Consider the following 25538-nt stretch of genomic DNA (forward strand, 5'->3'; position numbering starts at 1 on the left):
ATAGCTTCAAGGTATAATATACAGACAAAGGTATGGTAGGATGTGAATACAGTGGAGGTTAACCTAGGTATTGAGTGATGATGAGAGAGATATTGTCTCTAGAAACATCATTGAAACCAGGTGATGGCATCGCCTATGTGGGTGGTGGAACAGAAAGGTTGGATAAGGTATAATGAGCAGGGCTAGAGGCTCTACAGTGAAATAAGCCATTAAACACTAACCAGAACAGCAATGGACAAGGCATATTGACATTAAGGAGAAGCATGCTTAGTCGAGTGATCATTGGGGTCCAGTGAGTAGTGAGGTTGGTTGGGGTAACGGCGATACAGACAGCTAGCCAGGCCATCGGTTGCAAGCTAGCATAGGATGGAGGTCTGTTTTTATCCACCATATGCGTTTCTGTCGATAGATTAGTGGGGTTCCGTGTGGTAGAGGGGATCAATCCAATTTGCAATATAGATATAGTTATAGTGACCCAAGAAAAATTGTCCGATAGACCGATTCAGATAGCAGCCGATAAGACAGCTAACGATTAGCGGGCCGCAGATGGGCGTTCAGGTAACGTTGCGACGGGGTGACCAGTTGGATAACTCCCTCGGGCAGATAACGTCGGTATTCCAGTCGTGAAGGCCCGGTGGGGCTCCACATCGGCAGTAAAACGGGTCCGGATAGGTGATTGTAGCCCAGGAGTGGCTGATGGAACTCTTCAGCTGGCTCGCTCTGGAATAATTGATGTTTGCTCCGGGATCGACGTAAGCCAATAGTCACACAGATAGCAGCTAGCTAGCTGCGAGATCCAGGTGTAAATGTCCAGAGCTTGCGGTTGAAATCCGGGAATATGGAGAAAAAAATAGGTCCAGTATGTTCTGGTCTGAGTCACGTTGTACAAAACTGGCGATAGCTTTTTGAGCTAAAGGATAGCTGATGACCACAAACCGTGGTTAGCTGAATACTAACGTTAGCCAGTAAAATGGCTAGCTTTTGGCTGGCTTCTGGCTGGCTTCAGGCTAGCTTCAGGCTGGCTTCTGGATAGCTTTTGGCTGGCTTCAGGCTAGCTTCAGGCTGGCTTCTGGCTGGCTTCAGGCTAGCTTCAGGCTAGCTTCAGGCTGGCTTCTGGCTTGAAGACTTAAATATCAAAGCATGGCTGTGAAGAATAAGCACTTCTTCGGAAATACAAAAATATGCTTTATTTCAAAGTACCAGCGTTTAGGGGTGACTCATCTCTCGTGGGCAGGTTCACATGTAGGAAGTGACAATTTTGCGGATATTTTACTTATTGGTAACCAAGATTAATTAATAGGTGACTGACTAGCTTTGGAGACCTTTAAATGGAGTCTGTTAGTCCCAGTTAATGCGATATAGTACAACATATCTTAAAGAAGAGTCCACATCTCCGGCCATATGTCATGTATATCCAAATGATGTCTTAAATGCAAATTAATGGAAAATATAAGCACATCTGCAAATTATATAGTACTTATATTTACCATTCATTTTGGATTTTGGCATAAAAGTCGGAAGTTTACATACAGCTTAGCCAAATACATTTTAACTCAGTTTTTCACAAATCCTGACATTTAATCCTAGTAACAATGCCCTGTCTTAGGTCAGTTAGTATCACCACTTTAGTTTAAGAATGTGAAACGTCAGAATAATAGTAGAGAGAATGATTTATTTCAGCTTTAAATTTCTTTCATCACATTCCCAGTGGGTCAGATGTACACTCAATTAGAAGTTGGTAGCATTGCCTTTAAATTGTTTAACTTGGGTCAAACATTTCAGGTAGCCTTCCACAAGCTTCACACAATAAGTTGGGTGAATATTGACCCATTCCTCTAGACAGAGCTGGTGTAACTGAGTCAGGTTTGTAGGCCTCCTTGCTCGCACATGCTTTTTCAGTTACGCCCACAAAGCTTCTATAAAATTGAGGTCAGGGCTTTGTGATGACCACTCCAATACCTTGACTTTGTTGTCTTTAAGCCATTTTGCCACAAATGTGGAAGTATGCTTAGGGTCATTGTCCATTTGGAAGACCCATTTGCCACCAAGCTTTAACTTCCTGACTGATGTCTTGAGATGTTGCTTCAATATATCCACATAATTTTCTATCCTCGTGAAGCCATCTATTTTGTGAAGTGCACCAGTCCCTCCTGCAGCATGGTCATTATGGCCAAACTGTTCTATTTTTGTCTTCTTCAGACCAGAAGACATTTCTCCAAAAAGTATGATCAATGTCCTCATGTGCAGTTGAAAACTGCAGTCTATGGCGGTTTTGGATTAGTGGCTTCTTCCTTGCTGAGCGGCCTTTCAGGTTATGTCGACATAGGACTTGTTTTACTGTGGATATAGATACTTTTGTACCTGTTTTCTCCAGCATCTTCACAAGGTCTTTTGCTGTTGTTCTGGGATTGATTTGCACTTTTATGCTCATATCAAGGAGACAGAATGCATCTCCTTCCTGAGCGGGATGACAGCTGCGAGGTCCCGTGGTGTTTATACTTGCCTACTATTGTTCGTACAGATGAACGTGGTACCGTCATCCCAAGGATGAACCAGACTTGTGGAGGTCTACAATTTTTTTCTGAGGTCTTTGCTGATTGCTTTTGATTTTGCCATTATGTCAAGCAAAGAGGCACTGAGTTTGAAGCTAAGCCTTGAAATACATCCACAGCTACACCTCCAATTGACTCAAATTATGTCAATTAGCCTATCAGAAGCTTCTAAAACCATTACATAATTTTCTGGAATTTCCCAAGCTCAAAGGCACAATCATCTTAGTGTATTTAACGTTCTGACCCACTGGAATTGTGATACAGTGAATTATAAGTGAAATAATCTGTCTGTAAACAATTGTTGGAAAAATTACTTGCGTCATTCACAAAGTAGATGTCCTAACCGACTTGCCAAAACTATAGTTTGTTATCAATACATTTGTGGAGTGGTTGAAAAACAAGTTTTAATGACTCCAACATAAGTGTATGCAAACTTCTGACAACTCTATAACTGGACATGGATTCATTTTGACATTAGACTACTTTTGAGTTCTGAAAACATTGGACTAAATTAGATTTTGGAGCAAAATGTCCCTTTAACCTCTGTTAAATTCTGAATAAGAAGTGAATTTCATGCTCTAGAAAGAGAGCTCACTCAATGTGTTTTTGAATCAGAATCTATGGCAACCTGGTAGAAAAGGTATCCAATTGTCATAGAAAATGACTCAAGTAAAAGTGAAAGTCACCCAATAAAATTCTACTTGAGTAAAGATCTAAAGGTATTTGGTGCTAAATAAGTATCAAAAGTAAATGTAATTGTTCAAATATACTTCAGTAGGTCCTACTATTTTAAGTAGGTCCTACTACTACTATTTAACCCAAATTACCACAGCTAACTCCAAACAACCCCATACCAGACACTACTCAAAACAGCTACCACAAAAATATGCAAAAAATAACACAGCATACCCCAAAACACCCAAAAGAGCTTGGAGTAGCTGGTATTTTTGGGATGTTTGAGGTCGTCTGGGGTGTCTGTTATCTTTGGTTTCGAGTATTTTGGGGTCTTCTCTGGTATTGAAGTTGTTTGTAGTAACTGTTTTGGGTAGTTTCTAACATGTAGGGGTTGTTTTGAGGTAATTTGTGGTATAGCTGTTTTCGGGTTATGGGAAATTAGAAGTGTTATTTGCACATGCATTTCTAACATATGACACTTTTACTATGCCATTTGACTGTGCGGCATTATGAAAGAAAGAGTTCCCTTAATAAAAAAGAAAAAAGAAAGAGCTTCCTTAGCAACAGTAGTGCCAGATAAAGTGCTACCCTTAACTGTAATTAAGTAGCAGTGGCTTTGTTTCTAGTTGACTTTGAGAGTTTTCTTTGGCAACGTTTAATCAAACACATCTAGGATTGAGTTCTTAAATGGAAATGCCAGCACTCCAGATCCGCAGAGCCGAGTGATATGTTTGTATAGAGGAGGGGGAAAAACTCTCTTTGTATAAATCATAGCTTGGAAAACAGCCTTGGATGTGAATGCTGTTTCCAGTGTGATATTGCATACCATTCCATTTAGAGTGGTGGCAGTGCAAGCCACTGCGACTTCCTATTGGGGATAAGGAATGCATTGATCACACAGTAGCTGGATTGCAAACTTGTGAAATATGTGAACATATTCCTTGTGAAATATGTGGCTAAACCGGCTGCACAAGTTATAACTGTAGTTGCTGTTATTTGGTGTCATTAGCTACCTGATTATCGCCAAATTGAATTGAAACATAAAATATTAACTTGACAGCTTGATATAGTTAAAGAAACACAGGCACTGTTCTCTCATCAGAATTGACAATGATGATGATGTGTGCGTGCGTGCATGTACGTGCATGCATGCTCATGTACGTGGATGCATGTGCATGTGTGTGCATGTGTCTGTGTGCGTGTTCAAATTGTATCACATTGCTTTGCTGCTTTTTGTTTACAGCTGCAAGGTGATTTTGTTGACAATAATACTGAAAACTTAATAATGTATTCATGATCAATTTCTTAGTGGAAGTTCCCTTTCTTCTTATTTTTCATGCTCTCTCGTCTCCTCTCTTGTTCTAAATGTTGCATTTGTCACTTCCAGGACCCTATCTGTGTCTGTAACATGCAAGACGTGGAGTCAGAAACAGAGGACCAGGAGATCATTGTCATGGATGCTTGGTCAGTCTCTGAGTACTGCCACTCCTCTGACGACCTTTACATCTCAGAGTCCCGGGATGGATCCTACAATGAAGAAAGGCAGAGTGATACAGAGCTCCCCATAGATCTCCAGCACACCCACATTAGACAGGTTGAGTCCCCCCATTCTGTAGAGCCCTGAACCTTACACCAAGAAAGCCATGGTGGAACATCAGAGACCACCCTCCGACTACAGCCCGGAAGAATGTAGCCCGGTCAGGGGACTGAGCCCCAGCAGAAGCCAAGAAATAGACACTTTATCACAGGGGCCATGTAGCGTCAACCCGGCAGAATCCGAGGTCTCCTAAGCCGAAGTCTACTCAAGCACCCCTTCACCGACTCCCCCAAAGACCCCACAAGCCCCCGCCCCGAACCCCAACTTGTGTCAAATATCATTCCAACGGTCCACCTCCTCTTCCTCCATTGGCCAGAGTTAGATGACCCTAACTCTTACCCATGGGCAACCCAGGGGGGACGACAGGAGGCTGGGCTCTGGGACTGGGGCCAGGGGGAATGGGAGTGTTGAGTCTCCGGAAGAAGGAGGGCACCGCGAAACACCACCTGCTTATCTATCCTTTGGAATTTCAGCGCAGGGTGCTGAGCAGGCAGAGGAGTGGGACTCTGCGTCTGAGAGAGATCTCCCCAGTCCCAGCAGACACAGGGTGAGGCACGCACGTAAGTAGCCACCCTCCTCCTCCCTCCTCCCTCCACCCCGTCATTCATTTACTGTAGATCGAGTACCAATGTAAATCTGTGCAACTCAAAACTATGTGGTCATTTTCTCTGTGTTGCATTTGGCTTATAATGAAATAAAACAATGTTAGAAATGTTATTTTAATACAACAATTTGAAAAGAAAAGGCATGTCAAATATAATTGGCTTGTTGTCACTTAAATCATGTTATTTGTATTGTAAAGGAACTACTGTTATTGCTGCCACAAAGTACAGTGACGTTTATAAAGCAAAATAGATAATGATGCAATGTTTGAATTTGGACGAAAGGGCATGACTGCTGGGATGTGTGCTTATTGGAAGTGGGCATACAGGCTGACTCTCCTGTGCATTTAATAGTCTGAGTGGATCAGAATAAAATACGACCATGCCTCTGATGAGACTGGCAGAAGGGAATTTGACGGACACCACCATGTGTCATCCTGGCTTGACACCCGATCCCTTTTTCAAACCATTAGCCTTGACTGTGTAATGGAAATTTAGCTCCTCACTTTCCTTGCCACAGAGACCCCCCTAAGTTAGCTCTAAAATGAGTGCTTTTTTATTGCATCTTGCAATGTGGACCTAAAAATAAAAGTACACAGTTGCAGAGTGTGCAGGTCCAGGCGATACTGAAATTAAAGCACATTAGAAGTATCTGTCCGACTTTGGTGAATGTTTACCCTCATTGGATTTGCTGTCAATGTTATATGCACAAAGCAAACAGTTTGTTGCAAAGACCATGCAAACTCTATATTTATTATTAAATTTGACTTTTTAAATGGGGTCAGATGTTTTGATAAATATTATTTTAAATTAATACAAAGTGTCATTATGTGTTTATACATTGTTATTCTTTTTAGTTTAATCCTCCAAGTAAAGCCTCAACTATATCAAATGCAATTAATCATTTGAGTTCATTCAGTCTACAACACTGGCAGATGGACGATAACAGAAAAACATGGATAAATCAGATTGACCAAACATAAATTGGTGCTTCAAGACATTTAACAGTAACTTATTTGAAGAGTTAAAGGAGAAGTATTTTAAAATGTAACGTTAGATGGTTCCTCATCCTGAAAGTAGTCTATAGCCCAGGACAGAAACATGAATCCTTGGTTCGGTTTTCTTTAAACGTCAGCTAACTTTAGCCAGCGCTAGCTGAAAACAATGGGAGTGATGGGGGCATGTGGTGCATGTTAAAAAAACGGGATCACCTTTAAGTAACTTTAAACCAAATAACTACGTTGATTAAAGTTGATTTGGCTGTGAACATTTTAACAGGCACTGCATGCATGCTGCCATTACTTCCATAGATTTTTAGTTACTGTATAGTATAATACTGAACATCCCTTTCAACATTTAAAGTATTCATTGGCGACAATGTAGGAGTATAGTAAGTAACGTATTATTTTAATGTAAAGATGAAAGTTGTAATATTTACAGGTTGTGTCTGTTGTCTAATGTTGCAAATCCTAATATGTAAATTGGATATATCTGTCAGCAAAAATACATATATTAACATCCTCTAGTGGACACTAAAAACTTTACAGCTCTTCGGATAAAATAAAATAAATTCAAAATGTCAACGGACTAAAATCGAACTTAAAAAGTATCATATTTCTATTATTTGTATTAGTTTTCTACTTATAATATGACTATTTAAAAGTATTACTAGACTGCACAGGGTCGGTCTTTCTATAAGCCACATGTAATTGGCTAGGTAGCTATAATGGGTTTTTCTTCAACTGTGTAGTCAGTTTACATGACATCCATCACATCAATAGACGACAGTGTTCTGTAGACCTTAGGGTGGAAGCTTCAAGTAAATTGAAGTGTTTGCTATAATACAATACGAGCCATTTGTCATCAGCCATCGTAACAAGATAATAAATAGGTCTGGAATTAAACTTCAAATCTCTGGCTCTCTATTTTTTCCTTTATTTTGGAGTTAGGTCTAAATATTATGAAGAAAAAGGTTATTCTAAAATATTGGCCATTAATGTTTGAATGATTTGTAATACATAATGAAATAATGGAACTCGTTGTTTGGAAAGTGACTTCCAAAGTTGTCTGTCTCCAAATTCCTTTCCTCATGAATCATGTAGGCTGTCATGATATTAGCATGATATTTATAAACATACCAATTCAATTCAATTCAAGACAAAAAAAAAGCTAGATTTACCATAGGTGCTGAGGTCATCAAGTCAGAAGCAACTAAGTTGAATAGATATTTCTATTCGATATCCATTATATTCTGCAGCTAACCCCATGTACAATGTATTCGGAAAGTATTCAGACCCCTTTACTTTGTTACGTTACAGCCTTATTATAAAATTGATTCAATTATTGTTTTTCCTCATCAATCTACACACAATCCACCATAATGACAAAGCGAAAACAGGTTTTTAGACATTTTTGCATAAGTATTCAGACCGTTTGCTGTTTCCTTGATTGGAGTCCAACAGTGGTAAATTGATTGGACATGATTTGGAAAGGCACGCACCTGTCTATATAAGGTCCCAAAGTTGACAGTGCATGTCAGAGCAAAAACCTAGACATGAGTTCGAAAGAATTGTCCGTAGAGCTCCGAGACAGGATTGTGTCGAGGAACAGATCGGGGGAAGGGTACCAAAAAATGTCTGCAGCATTGAAGGTCCCCAAGAAAACAGTGACCTCCATCATTCTTAAATGGAAGAAGTTTGGAACCACCAAGACTCTTCCTAGACCTGGCCGCACAGCCAAACTGAACAATCAGGGGAGAAGGGCCTTGGTCAGGGAGGTGACCAAGAACCCGATGGTCACTCTGACAGAGCTTCTCTGTGGAGATGGGAGAACCTTCATGAAGGACAACCATCTCTGCAGCTCTGCCAGACGGATGCCACTCCCAAGTAAAAGGCACATGAAAGTCTGCTTGGAGTTTGCCAAAAGGCACCTAAAGGACTCTCAGACCATGAGAAACAAGATTCTCTGGTCTGATGAAATCAAGATTGAACTCTTTGGCCTGAATGCCAATTGTCACATCCAACATCTCTGGAGACACCTGAAAATAGCTGTGCAGCGACGTTCCCCATCCAACCTGACAGAGCTTGAGAGGATCTGCAGAGAAGAAAGTGTGCCAAGCTTGTAGCATTATACCTAAGAAGACTCAAGGCTGTAATTACTGCCAAAGGTGCTTCAACAAAGTACTGAGTAAAGGGTCTGAATATATATTTAAATGTGATATTCAGTATTTTATTTGTAATAGATTTGCAAAAATGTCTAAAACACAGTTTTTGCTTTGTCGTTATGGGGTCTTATGTGAATAAGGCTGTAACGTAACAAAATGCGGAAAAAGTGAAGGGGTCTGAATACATTCCGAATGTACTGTATCTTAAATGGCAATTGAGAAAGCTACACCCTAAAAGTAATCGGTTGATGACATTCTCAGGAGACAGATCATTTGAAATGGGTAGACAGTGCTCTTGTAATGTCCTTTATGTGGGGTACTTCATGTGATACCTCCTGACATTACATATGCATCATTCTGAGGTAGCAAAAAATAATAGTTTATGTACTTACATTGCATTGATAAATTGTCTCTCTTTTTATCTCTGTCCTCTCTCCTCATATCTCCCCTCCAGGGCCCAGACAGAGCAAGAGCCAGTCAGTCAGAAAGGCAGGTGAAGGAAGCCAAGTCTAAAAGCATTGCTTTGCTGTTGACCGATGCACCAAATCCCAGAAACAGAGGGGTGTTGATGTTCAAGAAACAGCGGCAAAGGGTTAAGAATTATACACTTGTCAGCTACGGGACAGGTTGGCACCAGTTTGACGACAAAAGCGACGAAGACATAGAACGTGAAGACGGCAAAACGGTCAGGTTTCCTTTGACCACTGAAGATTATTCAGAACTTGAAGAAGACTACTCAATGAATGTACAAGAACGAGACGTCAATTTAAACTAGGAGAACCTTGGAATAGCCAACATATTCCAGCAGCTGGAAGAGATGGAGCGACTGCCAGAGACAAGAGGCAAGGGCGTGGCAATGTTTGCGCAGCGCCGCCAGAGGATGGATGAGATTGCCTTAGAGCACGAGGAAATGCGGTGCAAAGGCTTACCGGGCGAGGGTATTGTAGAGCTTGAAGACACAGAACTGCACAAGTCTTACAAAATGGATGAAACTTACGTGCAATCCAATCATGCTCATGGCAATCAACAACTGCAGTGCAAAGAAAACCAACAGGAGGTGCAACAATGTGCTCACATGATGAACAGACTGCCCAACCACCTATCTAGTGCCATACCAAAGCCTCTTGTGCCCAACAGAACAGCGAAGCCCTTCTTGGGATCCCATAACAGAGTGCCTATCCCATTTTCTCCTCTTAGTGGTGTCACTAGTCCAGTGAAGCATCATGAACTCAAATTCAAGGTATCAGTCCCTATACACACAGTTCCACAGGTCTGGTCCCCAACTGGGGACTTCATAGCGTCGCGTGATGAACGCATATCTGTACCAGCAATCAAGACTGGCATCCTACTAGACTCAAAAAGAAGACGTGCTAATAGAGCATCCTCTGATCAAGCATCCAATGCCTATATTCAAAACAGAGGGGAAAGAAGATCATACATTGAGTCAGGAGAAGAGGAAGACTACTTTAGTCTTGGTGCTGAGGCATGCAACTTTATGCAACACCGAACAGTCAAGCACAAGTATCCCCCACCTGTTGCACCAAAGCCTAGCATCAACCCAGCCTGTCCACCATGGCTGAAGGAGAGTTCTTCAAATGTGCTACTTCACCCGGCAAGGAGTCCAATCCCAGCATCTTTCCCAAGTCCAGTGGGGGCTCCTCCTCAGCAATACTTCAAACAACAAGACTGGCTTTTGCCTCAGCAAATGGTGAACCTCCGTGAACCACCCCAAACTCAGGCACGACCGCAGCCACCAATGAGCACCGGGGCACCAGCCAACTCAACATCACCCTCTCAACTTCAGCCAACCATGAATAGCTGGAGTCCACAGCCATCGCGGTCCCCAGTGAGTATTCAGGCCCCAAACCCAAATCACACGGCACCTCGCCAACCCACAGTCTCAAAGAATAAGTCCCCAAATCCTTCGGTGGAATCTTGCCCACCCCAACAAGAGATCTCTTACAGCCACGCAGCCAAGGCTCCGTCTACATCTCCAATGGGTCACATCTCTGAGGGCCATGTAAGTCCAGCCATAAATGGTCCAACTCTGAGGGGAAGAGGTGCCGAACTCTTTGCCAAGAGGAAGACCCGTATGGAGAAATATGTGGTGGACGCCGAAACAGTTCAGGCCAACAAAGCAAAGTCTCCTTCCCCCACCACCTCCTTTCCAGGTGCTTGGAGATACTCATCCAACGTCCGAGCCCCATCTCCTTTGTCATACAATCCCCGTCATGCTCCTTGCTATCCCCCTGCAGGAGCTAAGCAGCCACCTTCAACAAGTCCAAAAATCAAGCCAAAGACCAAGGCGAAAACAAAACCTCCACCCCACAAGCACCTGGATGCCCTAGATGTCTTGAAACATCAGCCTTACCAGCTGGACTCATCACTCTTTAGATATAACGTAGGCACTGAGGCTGAAGGCCTTAGACCTAGCCTCAAAATGGCTTCCATCCCAACCCCTGAGTCAAACCCACCATTGAGCCCTAAACCTGCCCCTGTTGTCAGCCCTAGACCTGCCTTTGGCATTTCTCTTTACGCTGCCCATGATCTTCCCCCAGCAAACCAACCATGCAAGCCCATAGCTCCTGCTAAGTCTACTAGATCGGTGAGTGTCCTATACCCCTTCGGCTGTCAATCTACACAGTCAAGTGAACCACTCCCATTTAGCAAGCAACTGTACTGGAAGCATAATGCTTCACCTGCTCTGCATGATATCTCCAAAAAAGCTACCCAAGCTCCAAGCACCCACTGCCCTATACCCACAAGCACTCCCCATCAGCTATCTCTCAGTGTCAACTCAGAATCTATGTCTTCTATACCCTTTGATGCTGATGTCCTCTCTAGAGGTACCATTCAAATGGCTCCTCGGCCTACATTTTCTGCCAAAAAGCAAGGGGTAACAAGCAAACAGTGGAGGCATGTCATTCTGCAACATTAGTCCCAACCCACTGCCCCATCTTTGATGTTGCAGAACATGCAGAGATGATACACCATTTCTTACCATTTCTAAAGCACCATTTATTTAAAATGGTTTAAATTAAATTAGATGTGTCCTGCCAAGTATTTCAAATAATATACTTATTTTTGGTAATATCTCTGCATTGTTGCAGTGTCAAACTGTCACCCTATATCTTCTTACTTTCTACTATACATACGTATGCAAATCCATCACAAAACATTTTACATGACAACTTAGAACAGTAAAACTAAACAATTAATTCAATATTTAAAGAATATACATTATGCATGACAGGTCAACAAGGGAAACCAATGAATGCATTTTCATTATGTTCCTCTCTCTAGCTTTACACATTTTTTTTTTACAAATTGCAGAACATTTAGATGTATAGTAAATTAACATGAGAAAACAAATGCCTCTGTCTTTGTCTTATGGAAGTCATTTTCCAGACCAACAACCTGTGTTATACCAGTGCTTTTATACAGATAAAATATTTCAGTAGGTATCACTGCATATGGTTGTTATCATTAATTGGCCACTCTGCCACCCTGCCTCGATCTACCTCTTTTGCTTGAGTTAACGCCCCACTTCAACTTCAATAATCTGTTTGCTTCATAGCTTGTAAAACAATGAAATTAGAGACTAGCTGTACATGAGTGTTTCAGAATGAGAAACTATTGAGAATGAGAGACTATTGCAGGTGTTGTTAATGAAGCTGTGAATGAAGCTAATGTTAGCTACTGCTAATACCAATGTAGTGTTTGCCAATGAAGCTAGTTAGCTAATTGTGCTATCTATTGATACACAGTTTAGCAAGTCGGGGTAGCTGCTATATTGTTGTCTGCAGCGCTAGATCATTAGTGAAGATACAGATACTAGCAGGGGAAAGTTCTATACCCATTAGGCATAAGAGGAAGAATTCAACAAAAAAGTCCCCTCCTTGGCTGAAGTTTTGGTCCCACTAGGGATACGTCGTGTTGAGTATTCTCAGGAAATTGTGATCAGTTGTGTGTGCAGCTGAAAAGAGGAAACATTTCTAGTTTGTCTATGGTGCCTTGCCTCGCCTTTTTTTTGTGTAAATTAATTTATGTTTAGGGTAGCCTGTATTCACCAGTGGTGTCATGACCACATGACACCACCATTATCATTATTGCAACAGTAATGGAAATGTTAAACAGTGTGGGTAGGTTGGAGGCTAGTCAAAATGTATGCAAAATGATAGCAATGATAGTGCCTAACATAAAAACAGGGGGGTTTGTTCATACTTTTATGATGACTATGATTAGAAGAGATATAATAATAGGCACTATATTTGGATATAGTATATTTGGATGCAGACCTCTTACAATTCCTTCAGTCTCATTCCAAAGCATATTTAATAGTGTGATACAGCTCAAAGCTTTTCCTAATTATATTTTTAAAGCCCCCACTACATCTTTGTGTCGTTGACAATGTGGAATTTTGTATTTTATTGTCAATTATGGCCAGTCACTTAGTGGTTTTTATCAACATATTCATTTGAACACTTAATCAAACATGTTTTATGTTCAGGTTAATTGATATATATGTTACAGATAATCTTTTGTAATTTCCAATGAGATTGCTGACTTGACCTTTTCTGTCCTTTGTTACGTTTATTGTTCCTCTTTTATGTGTTCCATTGTATATTGCACGTTTCGTAGCACAATCTTGCTATTAAATATCTCCCTTTCCCTGTGTATGTTTTTATATTTCATTACTACTGCATGGACTCTTGCAACGTTTTCTTTTATGAATGCATCACGCTTGAATTATTGTACCACACACTCATATTGTAATACCTCTTCTATTTTAATGTTGCCTATGTATTTGCTAATGTTGCCAATTCATGGTAGCTTAAGCAATGTCTGGTTAAAAACAATCATGATAAAGTCCTTTCCACCTGTTTAAGACACTTTTGCAGGTTTATGTTTTCAATGACTTGTTAAGGCAATGTGTTACTAAGGCAATGTGTTACTGTCCACTAAACAGGTATTTGCTGAAACCCAAAGTTTGCATGGAGACCTGCTATGAGCAAAGGGCTCACCGTTTCCAAATATAGCTCAGACTCATCATCTTTAAAACATGCTATCCCTTTCAAAAAGTTAGCTCTGCTAAGCAGAGACCCGATAAGATCAACCCCTGCCAAAGGTAAGTGCTGAAAACAAACCCTCTTCCCAGCCATTGGTCTTAATTAGCCAAGGGGACTCATGTATTTTAAGGAGAAACGACCCCATTACGTCACCCAGCTATGTTTGGAACATGAACACTGAACAAAATGTGCAGTGATAATGCATCATCAGGTTTGAGGGCCTGTTCACTACTGTGATTGTTTATAGGCATTCATCTCCAGGCCACAATGCTACTGTATGAGAGAGTGATATGACTTCTATGTTGTGAAACAAATAGCAATAATCATGGGAAAAGGTCATGGATGGCGATGAACACCCAGTTTAGTAGAATTGGCCTGTGTCCATGTGAAGAGATTGAAAGTGGATATCCTGCTCTTTCACGGGAGGCAATGCCCTCTGACACTGTGTGTGTGTGTGTGTGTGTGTGTGTGTGTGTGTGTGTGTGTGTGTGTGTGTGTGTGTGTGTGTGTGTGTGTGTGTGTGTGTGTGTGTGTGTGTGTGTGTGTGTGTGTGTGGAAATAGAGGGATACAGTGTCATGAACACATTTATTTAGTGCCTCATGAATACATGTGCATTACATTACTTTTGGTATTTTATATTTCGACCCTGAGCCCCAGTGTGTACAGTATGCTTTATAATAGCAGATTCACATCAATCAAGTACAATGTCCTTTTCTCCCAGGGTCTTGGCAGAAGCTACTCTCTGTCCCTACCCAGACGGATCTGCTCCATGTCCTACATGCCCTCACAGTCATCTATGTCCCCTGTGACCACCCCTGTGTTCCATCCATCTCTCGGGAGACAGACCTCCTTGCAGGAAAAAGTCACACTCAAGCCCCCCGGCACTTGGGAGGCTGCCTCCCGGAGCCCCCTGGGTCTGGTGGACGATGCCTTCCGATTCCAGAACTTCCCTCAGTCCATCTCCACTAAAGTCAACTCCGCCGCCAACCAACGATCTCTTCCGGAACCTCCGGATGAACGGAAGCGCAAGGTGTCATTGGACGCCCCCAGTGTCAGTGGTGGTTACTATCATGCTCCACCCCCAGCAATGCATACAAGGTCTATGAGTTTGACCTCTGCCCCTGTTTACGGGCCTCCCTTCAGACAGGCCCAGCCACTGTGGTCATGGGTGAGTGCTACCGTTGGACATATGGGTCGAGGCCCAGGCCACCCGTGTCAGTCCCTCTACGCTACCTTGCCACGCACAACTATGAGAAGGTAATCTCGCACAGCTATCTGTACATCCTCAGCTAGATGACATACACAAGAAAACACCGCACTGCAAAAAAACACTGTAAGAACAAACGTAGAAAATGTAATTGGATGTACATATGTAATCAATAGGGCCAGCATATTATAATTAACAATTGAATCAACGTAGTGTTTCCTTTTTTTAAGAGGGGTATAGTGTCATGAACGCAAAAACAGTGTTTAATGTAGTTGTTGCAAAATTGCAAACGGACGTGGCAGTTTCACCACTATGGATTCTAGCTTTAAAGGTTTTCATTTCTGGAAAAAAGTACTGTCCCGTGGCCACAGGGGGGCAAATAATTAGTATCTCATTCTCTACTATAATTCTGATCAGTGAAGTGCATTCACACACATGTATAATATGTTCTAATGTATGTTCCATTGGATGTTCTGTACCAGAAAAGTTCAAATTCAAAACAAGTTTTATGCATTTGTAGAAATGGATACATGATAGGCCTATTATTTATTTGCATGTGTTTTACATTGATTTACCTCTAAAAGTAAGAGGTGTGCAAGGTGATGAGTGAGAAAATGACAGATGGCCGGGAAAGGAAAGTTAGATGTGTTGAACCTATATGAACCTTACATGTTTTATTTTCCACATAGTATGAAAACTAAATTGGAAAATGTATTGAGTACTGTAACAGTACGTGATGTAAGCGGTAACATCTAAAAATAGAAATACAGTGAACTGGATTTCAAATGTATTGCTAGGGTTCCTTGATGGTTTGTGTAATATGCACAATAGCATGTGTAGCAGGTTAGATAGCAAGTACCAAGTGCACATGCTGATGAAAACAATCAATATTCATGTTCACGTTCAGACAATCCCTTATGTTACTATGAAAATGAAGGAAACTTAGAAATGTCTTAAAATAATCATTCAAATGTCTGATTTTATTGCTGAAATATATCAAATGAACAGTGTTTTTATTCATATAATTCAGTCAGTTTGCCAAACATAGTCACACACTATGTTCAAGACCACGTCATTGAAGAGGTTGACGTTTCTGTGATTGGTTTGGCACCTTCTGTGAAAGGCATGTGAAATGTGTTACACTTTCATATGGACTGTGAATGTGTTCAAGATATTGTCACTTTTATCACTTGATTGTGTCGTTCATTTGTTGCAGCACTGAAGATAAATATTGCACTCTTCCAATAAAACGTTCACGTTGTCGAGTGCGCCGGGCCTCTGACGTTTAATTTAACGAACATGTATGTAAGATATGCAGGATTTGTGAAATGTTTCTTACACATTGGACTTTTTTTTTATCCATTCAAAATGTTTGGTATCCTGAATTCGTTGAGAAACAAACGATTGCTGAATACCAATAACACATATATGAATATATTAGATACGTGTATAGAAATGGAGTGGAATGTGGAGAGTTAGTAGAGAGAGTACTTTTATAAAGTGTACACTCCACTGCAGCTAAAGTGTTTGTTTTGCTAACATGTCAGGTTATTGCTTTGACATCTGTCACAAAGCATCTCCACAGGTCCATCCAGGGAATAGTAACCAAAGTGATGGTTACATAATCACAGACTGAGCTATTGGGAGATGACTAGTGGGAGATGAACAGTGGGAGACGATTCATACTCAAATAAAATTGTATGTGAAAACGACTTTACACAATGTAAATGATGTCGAAAAGAGAAAGTTACAATTTTAAATATGAGAAAAAGCTCAAAACTGAGTCTCACTGTCATACATTTTTGTTAGGTGTGAAGAGAGCCAAATGACACCCTAACCATTTTATTCTATAGTGATAAAACATATAAACGCAACATGCATCAATTTCAAAAAAATTTCTGGGACAGTTCATATAAGGAAATGTGTCTATTTAAATAAATAAATTAGGCCCTAATCTATGGATTTCACGTGACTGGGCCTGGGAGCGCATAGGCCCACCCATAGGCCCACCAATCAGAATGAGTTTTTCACCACAAAAGGGCTTTATTACAGACAGAAAGACCAACTTTGGAGGCAGCTTATGGTAGAGAAATAAACATATAATTCTCTGGCAACAGCTCTGGTGGACATTCCTGCAGTCAGCATGCCAATTGCACACTCCCCCAAAACTTGAGAGATCTGTGGCATTGTGTTGTGTGACAAAACTGCACATTTTAGAGTGGCCTTTTATTGTCCCCAGCACAAGGTGAACCTGCGTAATGATCATGTTGTTTAATCAGCTTTTTGATATGCCACACCTGTGGATGGATTATTTTGAGGCTAAAATGTTCACTAACAGCGATGTAAACAAATTAGTGCACACAATTTGAGATCAATATGATTTTTGTACGTACGGAACATTTCTGGGATCTTTTATTTCAGCTCATGAAGCATGGAACCAGCACTTTACGTGTTGCGTTTATATTTTTGTTCAGTGTACTTTTGTAGTTTCATTTTTACACTGAATGTTTTCATATTAAAATCTATTGACACAAATCCCCCCGATAGCTGACAACAAGTCTGTATTAGGATTGAATAACACGAGAAGAACCAATCATTTCAGAAGTAGTTAGACAATTCAAGCAGTAAGTTTGTTTCTTGGCAGCACTATGAAGATAAATTATTTAGTATCTTGACTAGAGGTCGACCGATTAATCGGAATGGCCGATTAATTAGGGCCGATTTCAAGTCTTCATAAAAATAAGTAAATATATATATATATATATATATATATATATATATATATTTATTTATTTTTTACACCTTTATTTAACTAGGCAAGTCAGTTAAGAACACGTTCTTATTTTCAATGACGGCCTAGGAACGGTGGGTTAACTACCTTGTTCAGGGGCAGAATAACATATTTTTACCTTGTCAGCTCGGGATTCAATCTTGCAACCTTACAGTTAACTAGTCCAATGCTCTAACCACCTGCTTTACATTGCACTCCACGAGCTGCCTGCCTGTTACGCAAATGCAGTAAGAAGCCAAGGTAAGTTGCTAGCTAGCATTAAACTTATCTTATAAAAACCATCAATCAATCAATCATAATCACTAGTTAACTACACATGGTTGATGATATTACTAGTTTATCTAGCATTTCCTGCATTGCATATAATCGATGCGGTGCACATTCGTGGAAAAAGGACTGTCATTGCTCCAACATGTACCTAACCATAAACACCAATGCCTTTCTTAAAATCAATACACAGAAGTATATATTTTTAAACCTGCATATTTAGCTTAAAGAAATCCAGGTTAGCAGGCAATATTGACCAGGTGAAATTGTGTCACTTCTCTTGTGTTCATTGCACGCAGAGTCAGGGTATATGCGATAATAATAAACGTTTTGTTTTCAAAATGATCGTTTCCGGATTCGACCATATTAATGACCAAAGGCTCGTATTTCTGTGTGTTATTATGTTATAGTTAAGTCTATGATTTGATATTTGATAGAGCAGTCTGACACAGTGGTGGTAGGCAGCAGCACGCTCATAAGCATTCATTCAAACAGCACTTCCATGCATTTTGCCAGCAGCTCTTCACTGTGCTTCAAGCATTGAGCTGTTTATGACTTCAAGCCAATCAACCCCTGAGATTAGGCGGGTGTAACCGATGTGAAATGGCTAGCTAGTTAGCGGGGTGCACGCTAATAGCGTTTCAAACGTCACTCGCTCTGAGACTTGGAGTAGTTGTTCCCTTTGCTCTGCATTGGTAACGCTGCTTCGAGGGTGGCTGTTGTCGATGTGTTCCTGGTTCGAGCCCAGGTAGGGGCGAGGAGAGGGACGGAAGCTATACTGTTACACTGGCAATACTAAAGTGCCTATAAGAATAGTAAAAGGAATAGGAAATACAAATGGTATTTAGAGAAATAGTCCTATAAATACTATATTAACTACAACCTAAAACCACTTACCTTGGAATATTGAAATCTCATGTTAAAAGGAACCACCAGCTTTCATATGTTCTCATGTTCTGAGCAAGGAACTAAAACGTTAGCTTTTTTACATGGCACTTATTGCACTTTTACTTTCTTCTCCAACACTTTGTTACTGCATTATTTACACCAAATTGAAAATGTTTCATTATTTATTTTATTTTAAATAGATTTTTATTGTTCACTCAGTATTGTTGTCATTGTAATTATTACAAATACATTTTAAAAATCGTCCAATTATCGGTATCGGCATTAAAAAATCATAATTGGTCAACCTCTAATCCTGACAGCACTTATCTTAGAAGCCCCATGAACATACAGTCATTTCTGTAACATTACTCCCGCTAAGTTGTTTGCTTGGTTGCTACAATACAGTGTTAAAAATAGGTTTCTCTACAGTGGCGATTTTAACATGTAAATCTTGGTGGGGGAAACTCCCCAATTTTTTTTAGATGCATGCCAGCAAAGCCACTACACAACACAACACTAAACAATACATGGATTGCACTCTAATGGTGACAAATGGTCTACACAAACCTTTAGGACCTACACAAAGCTGTCCCAACAGCAGAGCTTTCTTTTCAACATCTTGGAGTGAATCGTTACAACCGCTACACCTGGCTATCAGCGGAGCCTTGTCTGGCAGCAAAACAGTTCATTCAGCCTCATATGCTGCCTTTAAAAAAACATAGCTGATATGGCTGACATGCTTAAACAAATGTGGTTTCTACTGACAATTGAGATGTTAAAACTATGGCATAAGGCATTGGGAGATGTAGGTATAGGCGACATGGGTTTAGGTATAAGTGCCGGGGGTTTAGGTATAAGTGTCCACACAAGCATGGTGGTGTCTGCATCATGTTATGTGCATGCTTGTCATCGACATGGACTAGGGAGTTTTTTAAGATAAAAATAAACAGAATAGGGCTAAGCACAGGAAAAATCCTAGAGGAAAACCTGGTTCAGTCTGCTTTCCAGCAGACAATGGGAGACAAATTCACCTTTCAGCAGGACAATAACCTAAAACACAAGGTCAAATATACACTGGAGTTGCTTACCAAGACAGCATTCGATATTCCTGATTGGCCAAGTTACAGTTTTGATTTGAATTAGCATGAAGATCTATGGCAAGACTTAAAAATGGCTGTCTAGCAATGATCAACAACTATATTGTACAATCCAGGTGTGCAAAGCTCATAGAGACTTACCCCGAAAGACTCACAGCTGTAATCGCTGCCAAAGGTATATGTATTGACAGTGGTGTGAATACTTATGTAAGTGAGATATTTCTGAATTTAAATTACAATGAATGTGCCAAAAACTTCTACAACCATATTTTAACTTTGTCATTATAGGATAGTGTGTGTAGATGTGTGAGAAAAATATATATTTAATCAACTTTGAATCCAGGCTATAACATAACAAAATGTGGAATAAGTCAAAGGTATGAATACTTTCTGAATTATATGCATTATATGTTCATGTGTACATTGGTTAGATGCCAGTCCACAGGGGGTATACTGTAGCGCTGCTAAATGACAAAAATGATTTGTTACATGTAAATATTTAGTATTGTGATTGTGTATCAACTATGGGGGGTCTGGTTGCAAATGGCTGCTTTTACTTTTGGCAACTGTTCAAATTGAGCAACATTGCACATAAAGTGCTATTACATTTACATTTACATTTAAGTCATTTAGCAGACGCTCTTATCCAGAGCGACTTACAAATTGGTGCATTCACCTTATGACATCCAGTGGAACAGCCACTTTACAATAGTGCATCTAAATCTTTTAAGGGGGGTGAGAAGGATTACTTTATCCTATCCTAGGTATTCCTTAAAGAGGTGGGGTTTCAGGTGTCTCCGGAAGGTGGTGATTGACTCCGCTGTCCTGGCGTCGTGAGGGAGTGTGTTCCACCATTGGGGAGCCAGAGCAGCGAACAGTTTTGACTGGGCTGAGCGGGAACTGTACTTCCTCAGTGGTAGGGAGGCGAGCAGGCCAGAGGTGGATGAACGCAGTGCCCTTGTTTGGGTGTAGGGCCTGATCAGAGCCTGGAGGTACTGAGGTGCCGTTCCCCTCACAGCTCCGTAGGCAAGCACCATGGTCTTGTAGCGGATGCGAGCTTCAACTGGAAGCCAGTGGAGAGAGCGGAGGAGCGGGGTGACGTGAGAGAACTTGGGAAGGTTGAACACCAGACAGGCTGCGGCGTTCTGGATGAGTTGTAGGGGTTTAATGGCACAGGCAGGGAGTCCAGCCAACAGCGAGTTGCAGTAATCCAGACGGGAGATGACAAGTGCCTGGATTAGGACCTGCGCCGCTTCCTGTGTGAGGCAGGGTCGTACTCTGCGGATGTTGTAGAGCATGAACCTACAGGAACGGGCCACCGCCTTGATGTTAGTTGAGAACGACAGGGTGTTGTCCAGGATCACGCCAAGGTTCTTAGCGCTCTGGGAGGAGGACACAATGGAGTTGTCAACCGTGATGGCGAAATCATGGAACGGGCAGTCCTTCCCGGGAGGAAGAGCAGCTCCGTCTTGCCGAGGTTCAGCTTGAGGTGGTGATCCGTCATCCACACTGATATGTCTGCCAGACATGCAGAGATGTGATTCGCCACCTGGTCATCAGAAGGGGAAAGGAGAAGATTAATTGTGTGTCATCTGCATAGCAATGATAGGGAGACCATGTGAGGTTATGACAGAGCCAAGTGACTTGGTGTATAGCGAGAATAGGAGAGGGCCTAGAACAGAGCCCTGGGGGACACCAGTGGTGAGAGCGCGTGGTGAGGAGACAGATTCTCGCCACGCCACCTGGTAGGAGCGACCTGTCAGGTAGGACGCAATCCAAGCGTGGGCCGCGCCGGAGATGCTCAACTCGGAGAGGGTGGAGAGAAGGATCTGATGGTTCACAGTATCGAAGGCAGCCGATAGGTCTAGAAGGATGAGAGCAGAGGAGAGAGAGTTAGCTTTAGCAGTGCGGAGCGCCTCCGTGATACAAAGAAGAGCAGTCTCAGTTGAATGACTAGTCTTGAAACCTGACTGATTTGGATCAAGAATGTCATTCTGAGAGAGATAGCGGGAGAGCTGGCCAAGGACGGCACGTTCAAGAGTTTTGGAGAGAAAAGAAAGAAGGGATACTGGTCTGTAGTTGTTGACATCGGAGGGATCGAGTGTAGGTTTTTTCAGAAGGGGTGCAACTCTCGCTCTCTTGAAGACGGAAGGGACGTAGCCAGCGGTCAGGGATGAGTTGATGAGCGAGGTGAGGTAAGGGAGAAGGTCTCCGGAAATGGTCTGGAGAAGAGAGGAGGGGATAGGGTCGAGCGGGCAGGTTGTTGGGCGGCCGGCCGTCACAAGACGCGAGATGCCATGTTCTCAACATTGCACATCAATTCTCAACATTGCAAACAAACATGCATTAGTTGCTATTTCAACTTTTTTGATGGGCATTTTGGTGGTAGCTGATCCTGCTTTGATGTTATGCCCAAGCTTTAGCTTGGTGTGCTAAGTTAACATAGTCGTAAAACCTGTGATCGATGGGCCTCATTTACTCAAAGTGAACAATTCATTGCAGCTAATCCCCAAATGAATAAATGAGATAGGTTCAGAACTGAGCAAAAGGGTAAAGCTTTGCTGATAACAAAATACTTTCCATTTTTTTCCAGAGGGATCTGCCAGCTGAGAATGTAGACAGTGCCGAAAACAAAGAGGGATCAAAAACACTTCTTTACACACCCGCCCCAGGAAACCCTTCAAATTCAGAAAGCATTGCACCAGGTATGTAGCTACCACATCAATATTCAAAATCTATGAATGCTTATAAGGCGGAATAATATAGTTTAAGGGAATAATAAGGGCTTATTAAAATATCTTTATTTCATTATTACGTAGTGTTAAGCATGAGTAACGCTTCACTTGAAGGGATCCTACATAAGGACTTCATAACACATTCATAACTCATGCATACTGCATTCATAAGTAAATGTCGCTTTTCAACAACTAGAAATGGATATGTATGCTATTTCTTGCAATTGTTGACATGAACATTTATGAACTGCTTATGTACTGCTTATGAAGGGGTTGTGAATGCATTTTTAAGGCCCTATTTAGATGTTCATGTTACCTCTAAGGACCAGTCTAATTCCCCATAGTGACTCAGCAGACCTCTGGCCTTTAAGCAGGATACATGAGAAGCATTTCCTTTCCCTGCATTCAATTGTCAGCAGGAGATACAAACAGAACACTCTTGTAGAATCTGATGTGACCAAGCATGGTGTCAACCCATGTCAACTGGACCAACCCGCTTTTCACACAAAGGATGAACGCACACTTATGGTGTGCACTATTTTAAGACATGAGCTCATGATGGACCAAATTGTCTCAATCTGCCAGTGTTGCGTCTACATCACCGTTTTCACTGCTCTAGTTTATACTGTTATTAGATTATAGTGGCTATTTATAAAACAGCACCGCCACAGTCATTGTGACACCTATTTTGTTTTACAAGCAATAAAAAACAGGTAATACTAAACAAAAAATGGTTAAAAAAAAAATTGTGTTATGTCTTGATGAAATTAGCATGGAGGAACAGGTGGGAACAACGGAATGACTAAAGTGTCGTGTTTGTTACCTTGCTCTGTCTACATCAGGGATCATCAACTAGATTCAGCCGTGAGCTGATTTTTTTTTCCTGGAGCGGATGGTCGGGGGGCCGGAACAGAATTACAAATCATTTGTGGACTGCAAATTGACTGCACGAACCCCAAACAGATATAATGTTTGACTAAAACATAATCATTCCAGCCTTGCTTACATTTGTATATGATCCCGTGCCTCTCTATAATGCTTGGGAACAGATTTCTAAAATTACAATCACTTGGAGCTGATTTCCTGGTGTTTGTACAGTCTTTTATGTCCAGCAATGAAAATTCAACACAAAAAAAACTTGGCGGGACGCCAGTTGGGGAACCCTAGTCTGGACAAAATACAGGCTCAATGCCCTAGTACTTTTTCACATTTCTTGTGCAAGGACGACAAGCAAGAAATTGCCAGTAATCATGTATCGCACTAAAGTCCAACCGCACAGATATACTAATGTGTTGATAGGATAAGTGAGTGTCTATACACTGCACTGTTGGTCTTATGATCATATCTTCTTGGCATGTATCTCAGGATATGGAGGCCCCTTGAAGGATGTCCCTGCAGAGACGTTCAACTCTACAGCAATACCCAAGTCCTACCACTCCCCTTGGGAGCAGGCTATCATTAACGACACCCCCAACCTGGCCGCGACCCTCAATATCAGGATGCCTGTCCCTGAGCCCAGACCAGAGGCTCCTGAATACAAGAGCTTTAACAGGTGAAGTGTTCTGAGGAGAGTTTTCAGACAACTGCTATTCAACAACGTAAGCCAAAGATTTCCGAGCTACTTGAACATACTGCATCAGCCATGCACTTCTCTCAATGGCAGACTTTGAGTTAAGTATGCACATTACATTTCAAGGTTGGGATAGTACTCTCAGTAGATCGGATCCTCAGTACTTATAATGACATTGATTTTGCAAACATTTCAATGGAATTAAATGGTTTTCTTATAAAAACAGTTCGGATTCACTGTTACATGGATACGCTCCTGTAACGCTCCATAAAAAGCCAGCTTTCTATATTCTATGCAACCGTCACATCTTTAAAGATCTTCATTTTGATTTTGCATTCACTCTTGTATCTCTACATCTGATTTCCAGGGTGGCCACAACGTTTGGTGGTTTCGACAAAGCCCCCCAGAGCAGTGGGATCACGTTCAAGCTCCCCGAGATCGACCTGAACCTCCCCAACTACTCTGAGCTCCAGGACCCAGGGGTGAAACGGCCCACGTTCAACAGGGTCGCCCAGGGATGGATAACCGACGGCATCCCACTGATCCTGCCCACCGTGCCTCTGGAACCTACGCCCATCCCTGAGTCCGATGACCTCTAGATGACCTTTAAATGACCCATAAATTCCTGGAAATACAAGAGAGCACCGGTCCAACAAGATCCACTGCTGGTACCTCTAACCTTACAGCCTGATCTGTGATATAGGAGTCGGAGCTGAAGCCTAAATCATGATTATTGAATATGTGCAACCGACGACAAACTGATGGTTTCAAATAGGGGTTCCCTGCTGTCCTGTTTCAATTCTGTGCCATTTGCATGAGTAATGCTACTGATGGTTAGTTTTGCATTGTCTATTCAGAGAATAACGTGTAAATAAATAGCACACATGGCAGAAATGTTATTGAAATGTCTAAGAGAAAAAATACGAGTAATACATTGAAACTTCAATACATCTTTTGGCTTATATTGGATATCAGATACAAAAGTATCTTTGTCTTTAATTATGTAGACATGTTGCCTATTAATCTTTTAGAATGGGCTTATCGATGTGCAAATAAAAATGTATATCTCTTTTCATGACATTGTATAATTAATTGGCTTATGTAAATCAATGTGTGGTTTGGATATGTGGAACAAATGAACTTGTTATGTACAGTACTTTGACTTGAAACACACAATTCCTGCAAATGAAAAGAAAAGTAAGTGGGCTACAGTGTACATGCTATTTGTTAATTAGTAACAATACATCATTCATTATGAAAGTATTGCTTAAGCAACGTCATATGTACTGTACCTATCGGAAGAAAAAACAATACTGAGTTACAG

General features: G+C 41.3%; 2 protein-coding genes across 3 annotated transcripts; both read left to right on the plus strand.

Moving 5' to 3' along the window:
- Positions 1–5197: 5197 nt before the first annotated feature.
- On the plus strand, positions 5198–16517 carry LOC118362893 (synaptopodin-2-like). Of its 2 annotated transcripts, none has more exons than XM_035743613.2 (3): positions 5198–5384; positions 9044–11194; positions 14381–16517. In XM_035743613.2, exons 2-3 carry the CDS (start codon positions 9407–9409, stop codon positions 14918–14920), a joined length of 2328 nt encoding a protein of 775 aa, XP_035599506.1. In that variant the 5' UTR covers positions 5198–5384; positions 9044–9406; the 3' UTR covers positions 14921–16517. The 2 variants fall into 2 exon arrangements, with proteins under 2 accessions (XP_035599506.1, XP_035599507.1); XM_035743614.2 differs by having other exon boundaries at positions 5198–5371.
- On the plus strand, positions 16166–24813 carry LOC118361843 (myozenin-2-like). The gene is made up of 4 exons (XM_035742057.1): positions 16166–16171; positions 22503–22614; positions 24010–24196; positions 24582–24813. The coding sequence occupies exons 1-4, from the start codon at positions 16166–16168 to the stop codon at positions 24811–24813; spliced, it is 537 nt and encodes a 178-aa protein (XP_035597950.1).
- The last annotated feature ends 725 nt before the right edge of the window (positions 24814–25538 follow it).

The sequence above is a fragment of the Oncorhynchus keta genome, chromosome 29 (assembly GCF_023373465.1).
Source record: "Oncorhynchus keta strain PuntledgeMale-10-30-2019 chromosome 29, Oket_V2, whole genome shotgun sequence".
NCBI lineage: Eukaryota > Metazoa > Chordata > Actinopteri > Salmoniformes > Salmonidae > Oncorhynchus > Oncorhynchus keta.

What these genes read in the sequence shown, in the direction of transcription:
- LOC118362893 (XM_035743613.2), top strand. Translation starts at nt 9,407, where the DNA reads ATGGAGCGACTGCCAGAGACAAGAGGCAAGGGCGTGGCAATGTTTGCG. An exon ending in CTGCTAAGTCTACTAGATCG is followed by an intron (nt 11,195 to 14,380) that starts GTGAGTGTCCTA and finishes CTTTTCTCCCAG; the next exon opens with GGTCTTGGCAGAAGCTACTC.
- LOC118361843 (XM_035742057.1), top strand. An exon ending in TTCAGAAAGCATTGCACCAG is followed by an intron (nt 22,615 to 24,009) that starts GTATGTAGCTAC and finishes CATGTATCTCAG; the next exon opens with GATATGGAGGCCCCTTGAAG. An exon ending in GAATACAAGAGCTTTAACAG is followed by an intron (nt 24,197 to 24,581) that starts GTGAAGTGTTCT and finishes TCTGATTTCCAG; the next exon opens with GGTGGCCACAACGTTTGGTG.